The sequence below is a fragment of the Telopea speciosissima genome, chromosome 2 (assembly GCF_018873765.1).
Source record: "Telopea speciosissima isolate NSW1024214 ecotype Mountain lineage chromosome 2, Tspe_v1, whole genome shotgun sequence".
NCBI lineage: Eukaryota > Viridiplantae > Streptophyta > Magnoliopsida > Proteales > Proteaceae > Telopea > Telopea speciosissima.
The window spans coordinates 68,742,967-68,761,071 of NC_057917.1; the positions used below are offsets into that span (position 1 = coordinate 68,742,967).

General features: G+C 42.0%; 1 protein-coding gene across 3 annotated transcripts in view; it reads left to right on the top strand.

Moving 5' to 3' along the window:
• LOC122651978 (phospholipid-transporting ATPase 2-like) overlaps window positions 1–18,105 on the top strand; it is a 127,642-nt gene that overhangs the window by 74,874 nt on the left and 34,663 nt on the right. For all 3 annotated transcript variants that reach the window (XR_006331539.1, XM_043845580.1, XM_043845581.1), the window contains exons 13-16: window positions 3,876–4,030; window positions 4,128–4,208; window positions 4,364–4,484; window positions 12,955–13,061. Coding sequence is in view for 2 of the 3 variants with exons in the window: in XM_043845580.1 (XP_043701515.1) it covers window positions 3,876–4,030; window positions 4,128–4,208; window positions 4,364–4,484; window positions 12,955–13,061 (464 nt within the window). In the remaining variant the exon portion in view is untranslated. The remainder of the gene's footprint in view (window positions 1–3,875; window positions 4,031–4,127; window positions 4,209–4,363; window positions 4,485–12,954; window positions 13,062–18,105) is intronic.

Consider the following 18,105-nt stretch of genomic DNA (forward strand, 5'->3'; position numbering starts at 1 on the left):
GTCATCAATGAAAGAAACAAAGTAGCGGAAGCCATGCAAAGAGGTAACAGGGGAAGGCCCCCAAACATCAGTATGGATAAGCTGAAAAAGTGAAGTAGATCTATTACCATTAGATGCATAAACTGTTTTACAACTTTTGGCAAATAGACAAGGTTCACAATGCAAAACATGAGTGACAGTAAAAGAAGTAAATAAATGTGGCAACAGTTTCTTCATAACAGAAAAAGAAGGGTGCCCCGAACGACGATGCCAAAGCAAAATATCCTCCTGAGTATGTCCACTTTCTTGCCCACAAACATAGGATTGAGCTTGCACAACAGGGGAAGCACCAGTCTCCAAAACATATAAGCCGTTAGTTTCACGACCACTGCCAAGCACCGTCCTTGTCACCAAATCCTGAAAAAGACAATGGGTAGGGAAGAAGGTGACAAAGCAGTTCAAAGATTTAGTCAATTGGCTAACTAAAAGAAGGTTAGTGGTAAAGTTGGGAACATGAAAGACAGACTTCAAGGGTAAAAGTGGGGTAACCTGGATATCTCCCTTACCAGAAATGGAAGAGAACCATCAGCAATTTTTGCCTTATCTTTCCTAGAACAAACAGAATAGGAATTATACAGCTGAGACCTACCAGTCATATGATCCGTGGCACCCGAGTCAATGACCCAAGGTGTGGTGCCGAAGGAGGAAGAGGCCTGTATTGCAGTGGCAGTAGGGGTAGCAGAGGAACCATCCAGGTGGGCTACAATCCGGTGAAATGCAGCAATGCCTTCTTTGGAAAGAGAGGATGGGTCAGATTCAATGACCCCACAACATGAGCCTTAGGCCCCTTCTTCCGCTGTCCCTTCAGTCCCCCACAGGAACCAGAAGGGGGCTTCCCATGGAGATCCCAACAAAAATCCTTCGTATGCCCAGATTTGCCATAATGGTCACATAAGAATCGGCCCTTCGCAGCTCCTTTATCAGCTCCCTTAGCAACCCCCTTATCAGCTCCCTTAGTGGAGTCCTGAGGGGTGGAAGAAACAAGAGCGGAGCGCTCAACAGTGGGAGTAGTCCCCATGGCACCCTTACAGGTCTCCTCACTCTGTAGATATCCACACACCTCCTCCAATGAGGGAAGACTTGGTCAGCCAAGGATTTGTACCCTAAGAGGCTCAAATTCAGAATTAAGGCCGCAAGGAGAAATAAGACCCTCTCTTTCTCAAACAACCGGTGCACCTTGACCTCATCATTAGGACACAACTGAAGATCTCTATAGTGATCATATTCCTTCCACAGGCCCACAACAAGACTATAGTAGTCAGAGATGCCTCTATCACCCTGGTGCAGGCTAACAATCTGTTGGAGAAGTTGGTACGCCTTTGTAGAGTCCCCAACTCGATCAAAGATACGGGCCACACTATCCCAAATGTCTTTGGCAGTCTCCTTGCCCATAAACCTTCTTCCAATCTCAGGCTTCATTGAGAAAAGAAGCCAAGCCATCACAAGAAAATTCTCAGTGTCCCATTTGGAGTACCCTTGCTCGGTAGGAAGGGGGGCCTTGATGGTACCATTTATGTACCCCATCTTCCCCCTACACCGAAGAATCAATTTCATGGATCGGGACCAATCCAAATAGTTGTGGTTCTCAAGCTTGGCAATAGAAAGTTGGATATTGGGGCTCTCAAAGGAAGAAGGGGGAGATGGAGCTGTTTCCACAAGGGGCAAGGGTGTTTCGACATTTTTCTCACCCATATTTGATCTTAAATCAACCACTTAGAAGGAGTAAACAACAACACTTCAAGCAAACAGGTTTGTCTCAAAACCGTAGGCACAAAAAACAGGGCAAACAATAGCCAAAAAAAGGATTGAAACACTTGTAGATCTTCAAAAAATACTCAAATAGCAGCGGATTAAAGAGGAGTGATGCTCCTTACCTAAAAACGATGCAAATGGACCATAAAAAATGGCCAAACAAGGCTCTATTGAAGAGCTGGTGCCAATCTAGAACCCTAGCTGACGGAAATCCTGGGCAGAACAGCCAAACCGAGATTCAATGTGGATGAATGAGTGCTTGCAGAAGGCTTAAGGGAAGCCAAGGAGATAAAAGAGGACCCCCAAACAAAACTAGAGCACTAGGAAACACTCCATTTGGATTCCAAACGAGAGAGAAACAAGCTGGAGAAGATGACCTAACTAGTCCTTCGAACAGCAGCAGAAAACAAGTGAATGAAACCCTTCTTCACACTTCAAACTTCCTTCGAACATTTGCAAACAGCAGGATCAATGCTTTGATACCATGTTAGCTTTTAGAATGGAAGAAGAAGAAGAGAAGAAACTTTAAGAGAGCAGCCACGATTTTGGTTTGGTGTGTCATGTCTCAAAACAAGAGACTAACATGCTTATATTGAAAAGAATATATAATTACACACAGGCCCTTGGCCTTATACAAATGACACAAAGAATACATAAAAGAGGGGTTATGTACATATATACTCCTGATACAACTATTCTTAATAGAAGAAACAGCAGAGAGCTTGGCTTTGATGTCAAAAGAAATGGAGTCCCAAATCTGACGAAGAGGCCGATAGTTGGAGGTCCATTTCCTGATATTACGCTTCATCCATTTGCAGATTCTTTCTCCTACTTTCTTAGGGAGGTGAAGAATTATCGATTCGTCTTGTTTTCACATTCTGTTTTACAAAGTATGGGAAGATTGGAAGACAACAATCTTCTAGGATAAACCAGCTTTTGTCCTAAGATCATGGAATTTGCTTTTAGCTGTCTTTGCTTGGGCTTTGATTCTTTTTAAGTTTAGAGGGATTATAATCTCTCTTTTTTGACATCAATGCATAGTTGTCAAGGTGTTGCCTGCTGTCACTTAGGTGACCGCCTTGGCATCCAAGCGCCTTGACAACTAGTGTCACCTTGGTTGCCTAGGCGGGCGTTTTGATCACCTTGCGTCCAGGCCCCTTCAACACCTTGGTTCGCCTAGATGTGACAACTACGCATTAATGGGATGGGAGGATTTAAGTATCGTTATCGGAGGGGTGATTTTAAGGCACATCGTATTGTAGGAGAGATGCAAGATACGCTCAAGATATGCATTGAAATGGTCAAGAAATGCATGGATGTGCTTATGCAACTTGATGCAAGACTTGAGTCGTTTTTGTCTATCTTTGATGCATAACCAAAAAAAAAAAAAAAGATTTGCAACTGTACCACTTTTTTACCCAAAACTATTTTGGTCCGTGATATGAAAGATGTAAGTCGCCAAAACTTGTCGAAATGGTGAAGATTAGAGTCTTTTTATGTGGGATGATTTCCTCCGACTCGTATCGAAGAGAAAAACAAGTTTCCAAGGGCTTCAGTTGCTCTCAGTTTCGTACCTCACTCACAGTTTCTGTGTTGCAGGTTTGAAGGAGGTGTATCTTACATTCTTACCCTTATCGGCCCTGTATCAGTCGATACAAACGTTTTTTGAAAAATAAGTATCGTATTGATACCCACTGATACCAATACGTATCGGCCAATATGATGTGATACCTACCCATACTTAATACCCTGGATGGGACTATTTCATTTATTGTCGTAGACTGCCTATAGCTGTTCATTATGTTACCTTCCTAATAAATTTGCATTGCCTAAAAATAAATCGTCGTACCTGAATATTTTGTTTGATCATTGCTTCTAAAATTTGGTTTGACATTCTTACTTGTTCCTTATTATTTGTCCAGTATTTACTTTGTTCCTTATCTTGAAAATCTGTTTATATATGCCGTTATTTCAATTTGAAAGTTGGAAGTCAGGAAGTGAACATCTAACCTTTTAATTACAGTTATTACAGTCTCTTCTTCTTTCAGTGCTTGGTATTATCTAATGCCGAGTACTAACTCCAGGGCAACAAATAAGGGCATTTGTTGAAGCTGTGGAGCAGTATGCTCAATTAGGACTGCGGACATTGTGTTTGGCTTGGCGTGAATTAAATGAAGATGAATATCAAGAATGGTCTTCGATGTTTAAAGAGGCAAAGACTACAATGGTTGATAGGGAGGTAAAGCGTAGATCATTACGAAGATCCTTTGGTTAAGGGTACTTGTGGACAATTAATGATAAAACACTAAATGCCATTCTACCATTTCCTTTCACAGTGGAGACTGGCTGACGTATGCCAAAGGTTAGAGCGCGACCTTGAAATCCTTGGGATTACTGCAATTGAGGATCGTTTACAGGTGATTGCATTTTCTACTGTCATTTAATAGAATGACTATACAATTTTCACTATTGATTAGCATAATTTTATGGCAGTGATCTTTTTAGTCAGAAGAAGCACATAGACATTGTTATTTTTGTAAAAGCTTTTTGTTCTTTCTATTTTGATTTCTAGGATGGAGTTCCGGAAACGATTGAGACACTTAGGAAGGCAGGAATCAACTTTTGGATGCTGACTGGAGATAAGCAGAACACAGCCATACAAATCGCACGTTCATGCAATTTCATTTCCCCAGGTACCTTAAAATCTATATTCTTCTATTTCTTCTTTTCTCCTCTCTGCAAAAATAGCCACTGCATGATCTTCCTTTTAGAGTTAATAAACATACTTGCAAATGAGTGGAGCCAGTATCTGGTTCGAGAGCCTTGGTGAAGCAAACAAGTAGAAAAAAGAAAAAGAGTTTGAAGAAAGCTAGAGAGAGAACCTAGATGATGTAGTTTGGACCACTCGAACGGTCATGAACCAAGACCTCAAAGTGGACCAGATTCATGGAGATCAAGCAGCCCCTTTAAATGGACCAGCCAGCTCGCAGGAGCCAAGTCTTTCTAGTTTTATTTACTTTATTATAGTTGTAGTTCCAGTAGGAGTTTATTTATTTAAGTTGTTCTGAACTCTCTCACCTGTACGTTAGTGGTTTTCTTTTAGGGATAAGTTTCCTATTTATGTTATGGTTGCTAATAGTTAATAGCATTTGACTTTCATAGTAAGATTTGGACTGCTTTAACTTCTGTTTAAATAGGTTGTAAGAGCCATAGGCTCAGGAACGATTTGATGATTAATGAAAGTTTGAAGTTTCTTCAATGTTGCTGTGCAATTCAGTCTAGGGTGTGAAGCCTTATTGGACAGTGGGATTCTGATCCATTGATGGGAAACCCATTGCTATTTCTTCCATTTCTCTTTTACTCTGCTTTTTTCTAATTACTTTTAATTTAGCCGTTAGATCATTCCCATCTTCTGAAGGATTCCTATTCTCATTGTTTGTGACTGTTTGTTGGAGTTTGACCTTCATCTGAGAGGGTTTACTTTTCTGTTGATTTTGGTTTGGCTTTCTAATTTGGGTTTGCTTGGAATCCAAATTGAAGTAGGATTCCTTGAAATCAGTACCAAAATCAAAATTTGAAACCGTAGATCAGTCAAGCAATAGGTGTGGTTACTGTAGGCATGATCAGATCTGAAATCTATAGAGTATAGCATAAGCAAATTCCAAATTTGAACAAGTATGGTATATGCATGAAAGTGAAAAGAAATTCTATTTACTAACCTGATTTCTAGACAGAATAATGAAAAGGAAGAAGGATGGAAGAAGGGTAGAAGTATATGGACCAAGCTTCACACCTGGAAGGCTGGAACTAAGTTGGAAGCCCACCATCCAACCTTGGCATCTCACCAAGGGTTGCCGTTGCATTACATGAGCAATTCTTAATCTCACAGGATATAGAAGGTGTTAGAAACCGAGAATAAGCATCTCGGTATTAGCGCCTGGCGCAGGTGCTAATACCGAGACTGATTTAGTGAGGGTATTTTGGGTGTTTCTCCCTTTTTGTAACTTAGCTTTACCATATTTTATATATATATTAGTGAAGAGGGGAGAATAGACTATCGACTGTTCTCCCCAAAGCATTGCAGTCTACTTCTTCTTCCTTCTCTCTTTTATTCATCTAATTCATTGTTGGTTACATGGTATCAGAGCTAGGCTCTTAGGAATCGATTTAAGTTCCTAGGACCTACTCTATTACTCTCGGTTCTCATAGAAGTTGCGATTGGCAGTTTTTTCCAGGTTTGAAGTTTTTTCGTGGATTTGATTTGAAGGGGCTGCAGCACCCTATGCTGCGATTTTTGGAGATTGTTTGAGACTAGTTCATGAAGATATAAGAAGAACTAGGTCTTAATTTTTGTGGTCTGTATCAATTCAGGGTTAGTAATTGAAGTTCGATTGAGAAGAGGTTCAATTTCAAATTTCGGTGTTGGCAGATTTGTTCGAATTTTTTTTTCCCTGGATCGATTTTTGTGGAGTTCGATTTTTGGCTTGTTGAAGACCTAGAAGAAATCAGTAATTTTATTTCTTTTGGAAGAACTATTGCTGTCCAATATTGGTGATCGATTTTTTGGAAGTTCTTTTAAGCTGTAATTTTTGTTTGATCGAGATGGGTGACACAAGTGGAGATTCCAAAGGCGCTGTTGCTGAAGTTGTCTCGGGCTCTTCCAAGTCCATCAAAGATAAGAAATTGGAAGGTGTAAGTAACTTCTAGCAATGGAAGAAAATTGTTTGGGTAGTTCTGACTGGTCGTGGCCAACAGAAACATTTTACAAAGGCCAAACCAGAAGATGATGAAGCATGGGAAATTGTAGATGCACGTATTCTGACGCAGATGCTGAACAGTATGGATTCCCAAATTGTTGACTTAGTGACTCACATCGATACTGTGAAGGAGTTATGGGACGATCTATATATTATGTATTCTAGACAGAATGATTTATCTCGTATTTATGAACTATCCCAAGAGTTCTATTGGGCTGATTGGAAGGGTAGTCCATTGACCCAATATTTTGCTGTTTATAAACGCATGTTTGAAGAGTTAAATGCATTGCTACCCATTAATTCTGATGTAAAACAAATGCAGGACTAGTGGGAACAACTCGCGGTTATGGGTTTTTTGGGAGGATTGGGTCCGGAGTATGACTCAGTACACTCTACTATTCTTGGAGATCAAGTTGCCTCCCTTGCAGAGACTTTCTCTTGTGTACTTCATGTTTCTCGTGATACTTCACACGAATTAGCACCTGTTAATGGTGAGAGTTCAGCCCTTGTTGCATCTCAAGGGAGAGGCAATGGTGAATGTAATGGGGGCCGCGGTGGTGGCATTGGTGGCCGTGGTAGTTGAAGAGGCAGTAGTGGTGGTGAAAATTCTGGTTCTGTGAAAACCTATAACCATTGTGGTCGACCTGGACATATCCAATGCTTTTGTTGGAAGCTGCATGGCAAACCACCACAACAACAGTATGCTAATTCAGCGGCTAGTACTGAGTCTTCTGTTCCATTTTCTGAGGGTAAGGTGGTGAGATTGTCGGATGAGGATTATGCTCGGTTCACACAGTTTCAAATTTCTCAGCCTTCTACATCTTCCTCCACAACTACTTTTGCCCAGATAGGTAATGCCACTGCGTGTTTCTCATCTTCTCGCCCCTGAATCATTGATTCAGGTGCATCTGATCATATGTCTGGTGTGTCAGGTAATTTTTCTTCCTTTCAGTCTACTGAATCTAGTGTTACATTGGCTGATGGTTTCTTTGCCAAAGTCACTGGCACTGGTACTGTTTGTCCAATTAAGTCCTTATCTTTGTCTTCTGTCCTCAATTTACCTGACTTCCTTTGTAACTTGCTTTCTGTCAGTAAAATTACTAAAGCATATAATTGTTCAGTGACCTTCTTTCCTGATTCTTGTGTTTTTCAGGATCTTATGACGAAGAAGATGCTTGGTAGGGGATGTGAGAAAGGGGGGCTGTATCTTCTTGATGATTCTTCTTCAGTTGCTTGTTCCAGTGTTCTGTCTCCCCACCAAGTTCATTGTCGATTGGGCCATCCATCTTTGCAGAGTTTACAGAAGTTTGATTCTCATTTTAGTTCTCTTTCTAGTCTAGAGTGCGAGTCATGTCAGTTTGGAAAGCTCCACCGTATGAGTTATTCCCCTAGAATAAATAAACGGTTTGCGAACCCTTTCTCTTTAGTGCATTCTGATGTATAGGGACCTTGTCCTGTTCCTTCTAAGTTGGGATTTAAATATTTTGTTACTTTTGTTGATGACTATTTTAGAGTCACATGGGTTTATCTAATGAAGCATCATTCTGAGTTATTTGGAATTTTTCATACCTTTGTTATTGAAATTCAGACTCAATTTAGTACAAGTATTCGTGTTTTGCATAGTGATAATGTACTGGAATATTTTTCTGCACCCTTTAACTCTTTTATGGCTAACCGTGGTATGTTACATCAGTCTTCTTGTTCAGATACACCCCAACAGAATGGTGTGACTGAACGGAAGAATAGACATTTAATGGAGGTGACCCGTGCCATTCGCTTTGAAATGAAAGTGCCCAAAATTTTTTGGGCTGATGCTGTTTTGACTGCTTGTTTCCTTATCAATCGTATGCCGTCTCCTATGTTGAAGGGGGGAATTCCTCATTCTCTTTTATTTCCCACTGAACCGCTTTTTGTTTTACCACCTCATATTTTTGGCTGTGTTTGCTTTATTCGTGATCATCGCCCAGGGCTGTCCAAGTTAGATCCCAAAGCCATTAAATGTATTTTCTTGGGCTATTCGCGGACTCAAAAAGGTTATCGGTGTTATTCCCCTGCCCTTAAAAAATATTTTGTCACTGCCGATGTTTCCTTTTTTGAGTCCACCTCATTTCATGATGAATCTTTTGTTTCCTCTGAGTTGGACGATGAGCTTCCTTTGTATGTGGTACAACATTTTGTTTCACAGGTTCCACCAGCAGCAGTTTCATCTCCACCGCCTCTGCTTCCTCCTCCGTCTGTTCGGCCAGCACCTCCACCGGTTCGGTTCACCTTTGTTCGTCGTCCTCGTGTTGATGCAACACCCCCGGCCTCTACTGATCCTCCAACATTTACTTTGTCTACCGATCCTGCTTCTCAGTTAAGTATTCCTCCTTTCGATCTGGATATTCCCATTGCTCTTTGTAAGGGTGTTTGTAGCTGTACTCAACATCCTTTGTCTAATTTTGTGTCTTATGCTGGTTTGTCTGTTAAATTTTCTACTTGTCTCTCTACTATTGAGTCTTGTCCTACCCCTCAGTTTGTTTCAGAGGCGTTAACTCATTCTGGTTGGAGGACAACTATGGAGGAGGAATTGTCTGCTTTGGCTGAAAATCACACTTAGGATTTAGTCCCTTTACTTGCTGGTACAAAGGCTGTTGGTTGTAGGTGGGTGTATATTGTGAAGGTGAATCCTGATGGCTCCTTAGCCCGTTTGAAGGCACGGTTGGTAGCAAAGGGTTATACCCAAGTCTATGGGGTTGATTACCTTGACACTTTTTCCCCAGGTGCCAAACTTGCATCTGTCTGCCTCTTGATCTCTCTTGCAGCTTCCCATCACTGGCCTCTTTATCAGTTGGATGTGAAGAATGCATTTCTTCATGGTGATCTCCATGAGGAAGTTTATATGGAGCAACCTCCTGGGTTTGTTGCTCAGGGGGAGTCTGGTTTGGTTTGCAAACTCAGGAAATCATTGTATGGTCTGAAGCAATCTCCTAGAGCCTGGTTTGGGAGATTTTGTGATGTGGTTTTGGAGTTTGTGCTGACTCGATGTGGCAATGATCATTCGGTGTTAGACCGGCATAGCAAAGCTGGTAGGTTATTTTTGGTTGTATATGTGATGATATAGTCATCACTGGTGATGATGTTGAAGGCATTAAGCAGCTGATAGTTCATTTGCAGCATAAATTTCAAACCAAGGATCTTGGCAAGTTGAAGTATTTCGTTGGGGTTGAGGTTGCTCAATCTAGCTAAGGTATTTCTCTCTCCCAGAGAAAATATGTTTTTGACCTGCTTACAGAAATAGGTATGCTTGGGTCTAAACCTTTGGATACTCCAATGGAACCGAATTTGAAGTTGATAGGTGACAGTGGTCATGTTCTTGATGATCCGGAAAAATACTGAAGACTTATTGGTAAATTGAATTATCTCACTATGACTCGACTGGACATTGCCTTTCTAGTCAGTGTAGTGGGTCAGTTTTTGTCCTCTCCAAGGGCATCACATTGGGATGCTGTGATTTGGATTTTGAGGTACCTCAAGAAGGCTCCAGGCCGTGGTCTACTCTAATACACTGATCGTGATCATGGACGGGTTGAGGGGTTTTGTGATGCTGATTGGGCAGGGTCTCCCGTGGATAGGAGATCTACTACTGGATATTGTGTCTTTGTGGGAGGAAATTTGGTGTCTTGGAAGAGCAAGAAGCAGCTAGTAGTAGCCAGATCTAGTGTAGAGTCAGAATATCGGGCTATGGCCTAGGTTACTTGTTAATTGATGTGGATGAAGCAGTTGTTGGCTGAATTGAAGTTTGTGGACAAGTCACCTATACAGTTATGGTGTGACAATCAAGCTGCTATCCACATTGCTTCCAACCCTGTGTTCCATGAAAGGACAAAACACGTAGAGGTTGACTGTCATTTTGTTCAAGAAAAGCTACAAGAAGGTCTTATTGCTCCACAACATGTTCGTACGGGGGAGCAACTTGCTGATGTTTTTACTGAGTCTTTGGGGAGTGTGAGAATTGATTATATTTGTAATAAGCTAGGCATGATTAACATCTATGCTCCAGCTTGAGGGGGAGTGTTAGAAACCAAGACTGATTTAGTGAGGGTATTTTTTGTGTTTTATTCTCTTTTTGTAACTTAGCTTTACCCTATTTTATATATATTAGTGAAGAGGGGAGAGTAGACTATCGATTGTTCTCCCCAAAGCATTGCAGTCTACTTCTTCTTCCTTCTCTCTCTTTTAGTCATCTAATTCACTGTTGTTTATAGAAGGCAAAAAGCAAATTATCTTTCATCATAAAATCGTAGGGTAGAGTTTAAACCACTAGTAGTTGTCAAGACGTCGGCTAGAACGCCTAGGCATCCAGGCGCCTTGGTCGCCTAGATGAGCGCCTTGGTTCTGGACCCTCTCCAACGCCTTGGGTCGCCTAGACGCCGTGACAACCACTACACAAGTACACAATTCTTTAGAGTTGAGTATTAAGTCTCTTAACTCTAAGTAAGAAACAAAACAAACCTGGAAAACTAAAACTCCTAACTGTTGGCTATTTGGATTATCCTAATTCAAATAGAAAATTTTAAAGCGAGGAAATAAAATAGGGAAGGACTTACAAATCCTAATTCAACCCAACTACCTTACATTAAATAAAGAAAGAACAAAATTTAGAACTCCAACAAACCCCTCACGATTTTGGTTTTGAGTGAACCAGAAAATACCCAAGCTTAAGGCTTGGTAAAACAACAAGTCAGCCTTATCTCAACTAAATGGGGTCGGCTACATGGATCTTTGCCCTCCAATCAGCTCTATTCAAGGTCATACTTGATACAAGGCCTAAGCTATGCATGTCTTTCCTCGCCTCTTTTCCTCCTAAGGTCATGATGGTGATGGAGGGATGTGTGAGAGGTACCACTACTAAGAGCCGGAGCCAGAGCTGAAGCCAATGCGCTTCACAGGCGAGACTCAGTTACTCATGCCACTTAGGATGAGGACCACGGTTCACATGCCCCTACACGTGCAGGCTACTTGAGAGGCCCGTGTTGCCGATTGATACCACTAGAGGATGATGATAGCATGGAGTCCATGGACGTTGATGTCACGAGCTTGACTAACACTCTCGGAGGATTAAGTAAGGAGAAGGGTGGTATGCATGGGGGCAGTGGCGTGTTACCATCATATTGCACGGGGAGCACGGTTCCGGTTATACTGGGTATGGTCCATATGTGCAGTTTAGTTCTTCATTGTAATTACCCTCTGCCTCTGAGTATGAGGGTCAGTCACATATTGGGTTTGTGGATAACATCTCGTTCCCGACCCCCCAGCCATAATTGTTGATGTTGGTTCCACAGTCACCATACATACCGGTGACAGTTCCACAGGCACCATCCAGTAGTAATGGCTCTCGATTGAGTTCCTCACGTTTCAGAGATCTATACTCTAGGTTAGGTTAGGGTACCTCTAGTTTGTCAACGATTCCATTTATAGGGCTGTTGTGGAGGTTTTTTACCATTTTTTCAGCCATACTGTGATACTCTAGGTTAGGGTACCTCTATTGTTGACTATGATATATTTGACTCTTTATAACAAACCATGTATGATCTATGATTTATGAAATGGTTATATTTGATGTAATCATTCCTAATACATATCTAAGTTGTTTTACTTGAATTATGTGTTCTAGTAAAAAACAATGTGTAGAATAGGCCATATTAGAGAATGCATACATTGTACACTACCAACCTTATTCAACCAAAAAAATCCTAGTGTCTGAAGCCAAACTATCATTTTTGGGTGTAATTTTTTAAAATCTAAGGGTTCCACTATGTTTAGAGGGTCTGGCTAAAATACGGTGTCCTAGAAGTTTCAGGACCTAATTTGGCCATTTGGCCCCCGAAACCAACCATTGAAACTTGAATAAAAAAAGAGTACAGTTCGGTTTCAAGCCTGGTTGAAACCAGACTCGAAACTGAAACCTATTACTGGGTATCTATATGTGAACTGGGTGCAATCTCTCATCAGCTTTTGACCCCAGTATTTTCATAATCAGAAGTAATCTTTCACAACAAAATGGCCATGCAGTGTGGTGGAACTGTAATCAAAATGCTTGAGAGAAGAAAGCAGAATGAATAGGTTATCTTTATTAATTACAGTAATGTCAAATATTTTATGTACTTCTGTTTAATTTTTGTTTCAAATTGAAGTGCTTCTGTATTTATCCTTTATGATCAGTGAGATGAATTGAAAAGGTTTGTTACATTTTATATGTAAGTAACAATGTGACATAATTGCCTGAAAATGGATTTCAAATGATACATGAGCTTTCATTTCTTTAACGCCATAGTTTTTAACTGCTAATCTTATTTCATGCCTACTGTAAAATTTTGGTACACCAATCTTCCTCACAAAATCTGTTTTTTGAGTTTGTTAACAGAACCAAAAGGCCAACTTCTGTTAATTAATGGGAAAACTGAAGATGAAGTTTCTAGAAGCTTAGAGAGAGTGTTACTTACGATGAGGATAACTACTTCAGAACCGAAGGTACAATTCTAACCCTAAAACCACCATTTGATCCTAAAGTCAGGAGGATGAGCTGTTTACAACCTCCATACCACTATATATACATCTTATGGTATATTAATGTTTTACAGCATATTTTTAGAATGGATATCAAAACTCAGATTACATGTGCAAAGATGAAAATTTCTTCTCTGCCTTTCTCCACCCCCACCCCCAAGGGAAGGGGTGGGGAGGATGTTAAGCAGGTCCCTCAACCACAGTAAAAAAAAAATTATTAAATTTTAGTGGCTTTACGTCATTCTTGTTTTGTAATAATTACATCCACTTCGAAGTTTAGCAAGGATTGTAGGGCTATGAATGGGTTGGATACAGATCGCAAATTGTGTATCCGATATCCGACCTGTTTTTTTAACCGATACAAACAGTAATACGTGATTATCCGACACTCCAGATCCATATTCATATCCAATAACTAATGTCTGATTAAATTAAAAAAGAATACAAAAAGGACAGATTAAACTTAAGTAAATTTTATAGAAAACCTAAGAAAAAATAAACCTATCTGAACTAAAAGAAGGCCATAAAATATTGAATAACTGCCTTATCTTTGAAATTGACTCGTAAAACCTTGTGTTATGTCGCATAAGGAATTTACATATATCCACATTATGTTTGGAAAGATAACTGGTCAAATAATAATTGGGGCTATGCCTCCCCACCCAATCCTTCCTTCTTCACCGACACCTACCTGTTTCCCCTTCTTGCATCTTTTGTTGGAACGGTCTTGAGGACATCGGCCACCTTTTCTTCTCTTGCCCTTTGTTCTCTCTATTTGGAAAAAGGCCCTTCAAACCTGCTGGCCCAGTAGAAGAAGACCTTTACCCTTCTCAAGGGAGTGTCTCTGTTTGGATATGTCATTCTTTGGCAATACTATCTGTGATACTGCAGGCAAACTTGTGTTTAGTGTTGTTATCTACCATATTTGGATGGAGAGGAATTTTTGCAGTTGGACCTCCAACTCCCGTTCATTTGAGATGATTTGGAAAGCCATCTATTTTGACGTCAGCTCCAAGCTTCACATGTTATTCTATTACTGATTCCCCAAGGAACAGACGTATTGTTGGCCCCTGGGACTTACCTGTCTCTCTTTTATAGGCTCCGGTCCCTTCTCTCTAGGGTTTGAGTCTTTTCTCCCCCCTCTCTCTCTTTCCCCTGTGTATCCCCCCCCTTCTTTTCTCTCCCCGGTTTTGGGGTCTGGTAATGAATTCTTTATTCACCAAAAAAAAATAATAATTGGGTCGAGTTTTCTATTCCAATATCCGATCTGAATATTATTTTGGTATTGATCTAACTGGGTCAGAACCGTTTCAGCCTTGTGGAGTCCTCTGACGACCAGGAGATCATCGCCTGCCCCGAAAAGCCCCTCTTTGGTGTTATTCTTCGGAGTAGGTCCAGGATGTCTGAAGCTGCTTCGGCTGCACCCCCCTCTTTAAGCTCTGGAGAAGTCGTCGCTCCCTGCCCAACGACGGAGACCATTGCTTTTGGCTCTCTCACTTTGGCCTCTAGTGCCTGCAACATGACCTTGGTTTTGCCTTCTGATGCTTTAGACGCCTTTTTACCTGGCTCATCTTTTTTGTCTGCTGACGTTGCTTCTGTGGGGCCCTCCTCTTAGTTCTTCCATTTTGCCTGTGGGCCCCCCTCTCTTGTTGACGGGTCCTCTTAGACTCTTAGTTCCACCCATTTCACTTCTTCAACCTTTGCTGGGTCAGGGTCAGGTATTTTACCAAACCCATCTTCTTCTTCTTCTCCTTTACCCGACTGCCCCTGCTCCTCGCCCTTCACGGCTTCCAGGAAAATTCATCACCCCCCTTACACCTCTGTTTCCCCTCTTGGCCGGTCCTACCGGCGTCGTCACCACAACGAAACAAGGTCTCGCGCTGTTCTTTCTCAACTCCTAGAGTCTTCGATGCCCCTGCTCCCTCTTCCCTCATGATCCTAGGCACCATTTGGAACTCTTGAGGCCTGAATTCTGCCTCGAAACAAGCTGCAGTACGCTCCCGTATTTGCTCCTCCAAATCTTGCTTTTGTTGCCGTCTGGAAACTCATATCAAGGAATCTAACTCCAAAAAAATCCTCTCATCCATTGCCCCTGGTTGGTCCATGCTCTCCAACTACTCCTCCCACCGCAATGGCAGAATTTGGCTCATTTGGGACGCATCCCAAATTTCCATCTCCCTTTCTTTCTCCTCTGCCCAGTTTCTGCACACTTCCTTCTCGGACTGCCAAGGCATTTTCACTTTCTACTTCACAGTGGTCTATGCTCATAATTGTCCTGTTCTTAGGTCCTCTTTATGGACTGATCTCCGATCTATTGCCCATCTTACTGTGAACCATCCTTGGGGTTTGGGAGGAGACTTCAATGTCATCCTGTACAGCATAGAAAAGCAAGGTGGAGATCATGCGGATTCGGATGCTATGGACTCCTTCAATGAGTGTATTGAGGATATTGGGGCAAATGATCTCAGCTGGACTGGTTTTCCTCTTACTTGGTCCAACAAAAGGGCAGGTCCCAATCGTATTGCTTGTAAATTGGATAGAGTCTCAGTCAATGAAGAGTGGCTGACCTCATTTCCTTCTTCCCATGCTTACTTTGACAATTTGGGTATCTCTGATCATTCTCCTATCTCCCTCATCATCAAACCCTTCTCTTCTTTTGGCCCTAAACCTTTCAAGTACTTCGACATGTGGTCCTCTCACTCTTTTATGCCACTGGTTCTTGAAGCTTGGAACAAACCTGTTTTTTCCTTCTCCAACCCCCTGCTTGCTTTCTCAAAAAAACTCAAGAATGTCAAGGCTGCTCTCAAGGCTTGGAACCTCAATACTTTTGGGAACATTAATTTGTAGGTGGCAGATTGCAAAGACAGGTTGGCCTCCATTCAGCTTCGGTTACAATCTGATTTGCACAATGGTTCCCTTGCAATAGAAGAGAAAGAGATCACCTCTGAGCTTGCTTCTTTGCTTGCTAGGGAAGAGAGTTTTATGAAGCAAAAGTCTAGAATCAAGTGGCTGGATCTGGGTGACTCGAATACTGCGTACTTCCATCTCTTTGTAAAAGCTAGAGCCTATGCAAACTCTATTTCTCAGCTCTATCACCCAGATGGCTCTCTTGTCACTACAGTAAATGGCATCAAAGACCTGGCTGTCCAGCATTTTAAAGACTTGTTCTCTAGTCATCAGGTGGATCACCCTCCCATCCCTGATCACTTGCTCAACAAGTTTGTTGCCCCTGAGCTGCATGCTTCCTTGTGTGCTATTCCTAAAGAAGAGGAAATTGTAGCTGCTATCCACTCCCTCAAGGTGAATGGTGCCCCGGGCCTTGATGGTTTTAGCATGGGATTTTTTATTGCTTGCTGGGATATCATCAAAACGGACCTCATTGCCGCCATTGAGAGTTTCTTCTTCAATCCCAGTCAGATCAAGAGCATTAACCACACTTTCCTTTGCCTCATCCCAAAAAAGGAAGGTGCTTCTGTCATGAATGACTACAGGCCTATTGCTCTTTGCAACCTGCTCTACAAGTTTATAGCCAAGATCCTTGCCAGAAGACTAAAGGGGATAGTGGACCCGCTAGTCAGTGACAACCAATCTGCTTTTATCCCTGGTAGAAATATTGCAGACAACATTCTTTTGTGCAATGACATTGTCAGAGGCTTTGACAAGAAAAACCATGCTCCTTCCATCCTTATGAAGATTGATATCCACAAGGCCTTTGACTCGCTCAGGTGGGATTACATTGCTCAAGTTATGTACAAGATGGGGTTTCCTATGGTCTTTGTCAATTGGATCACCTCTTGCATCTCGACCCCAATGTTCTCGGTTCTGGTGAATGGCAGCCCTGCAGGCTACTTTGGTGCTTCGGTGGGTATCCGCCAAGGCTGCCCCCTCTCCCCCTACTTATTTACTTTGGCTTTGGAAGTCCTCTCCAGTGAAATCCAGATTAGCACTGATCAGATGCATATCTCTCCGCTGGCCAAGTGCAGAGCTCTCAAGCTTACTCATTTGGCTTTCGCCGATGACTTGATGTTCTTCTCAAAGGCATCGATTGCCTCTCTTGAGTCTATCTTGCTTTGTCTTCAGCACTTCCATGAGCTCTCTGGCCTTCGCATCAATCCAGCCAAGTCCTTGTTATTCTTCGCGGGGGTTTCGGACCTTGACAAATCAGCTTACTTGGAGAAATCAGGATTTCTTGAAGGCCATTTGCCTGTCAAATACTTGGGCCTCCCTTTGATCCCAGCTAGGTTATCCGCTCATCATTGCACCCCTATGCTTGATCTTATTAGGAAGAGGCTGCAGCTATGGAAGGGCAAGCTTCTCTCCTTCGCCGGTAGATTGGTTCTCATCAAATCAGTTCTGGAATCTTCTTACATTTATTGGTCAGGCATCTTTGGCCTTCCTCAATTTGTCATTAAGTCAATGGAGTCCCTCATGGCCTCTTTTCTTTGGAAGGGCAATGAATCAGCTAGATTCCTGCATCCTATCAGCTGGGCAGCTATGTGTCTCCCCAAAAAAGGAGGCGGCCTAGGCATTCGTAGAATAAAAGATGTGAACTCGGCGGGTATCATCAAGCTCATTTGGAGGATTGCCTCAAAGCAGAAAAGTATCTAGGTAGACTGGTTATATTCAAGTCTTCTTCGCCAAGACTCAATCTGGACTGCTTCAGCCTCCTCTGATGCCTCTTGAGTCTGGCGTAAGATCCTTGCTAGCCGGCCCTCAGTCTTCCAAGCTATTCACTCTAGTATTGGCGATGGGCTCTCCTCCTACCTGTGGTTGGACAACTGGCATCCCAAAGGAATACTCCTCCATATGGTCTCTCCAAGAACCATCTATGCTTCAGGCTTCAACAAGCTATCCTTAGTGGCTGATATCATTGATCAAGCTGGCTGGTCTCCTCCTCTCTCTCCCGCCCTTGATCTCATCTGGAATGAGCTACACACCATCTCTAGAAGGCCTGCTTCTAGAGGTGACTGTGTCACTTGGAAGACCAGCAACTCTTACACCTTTTCTT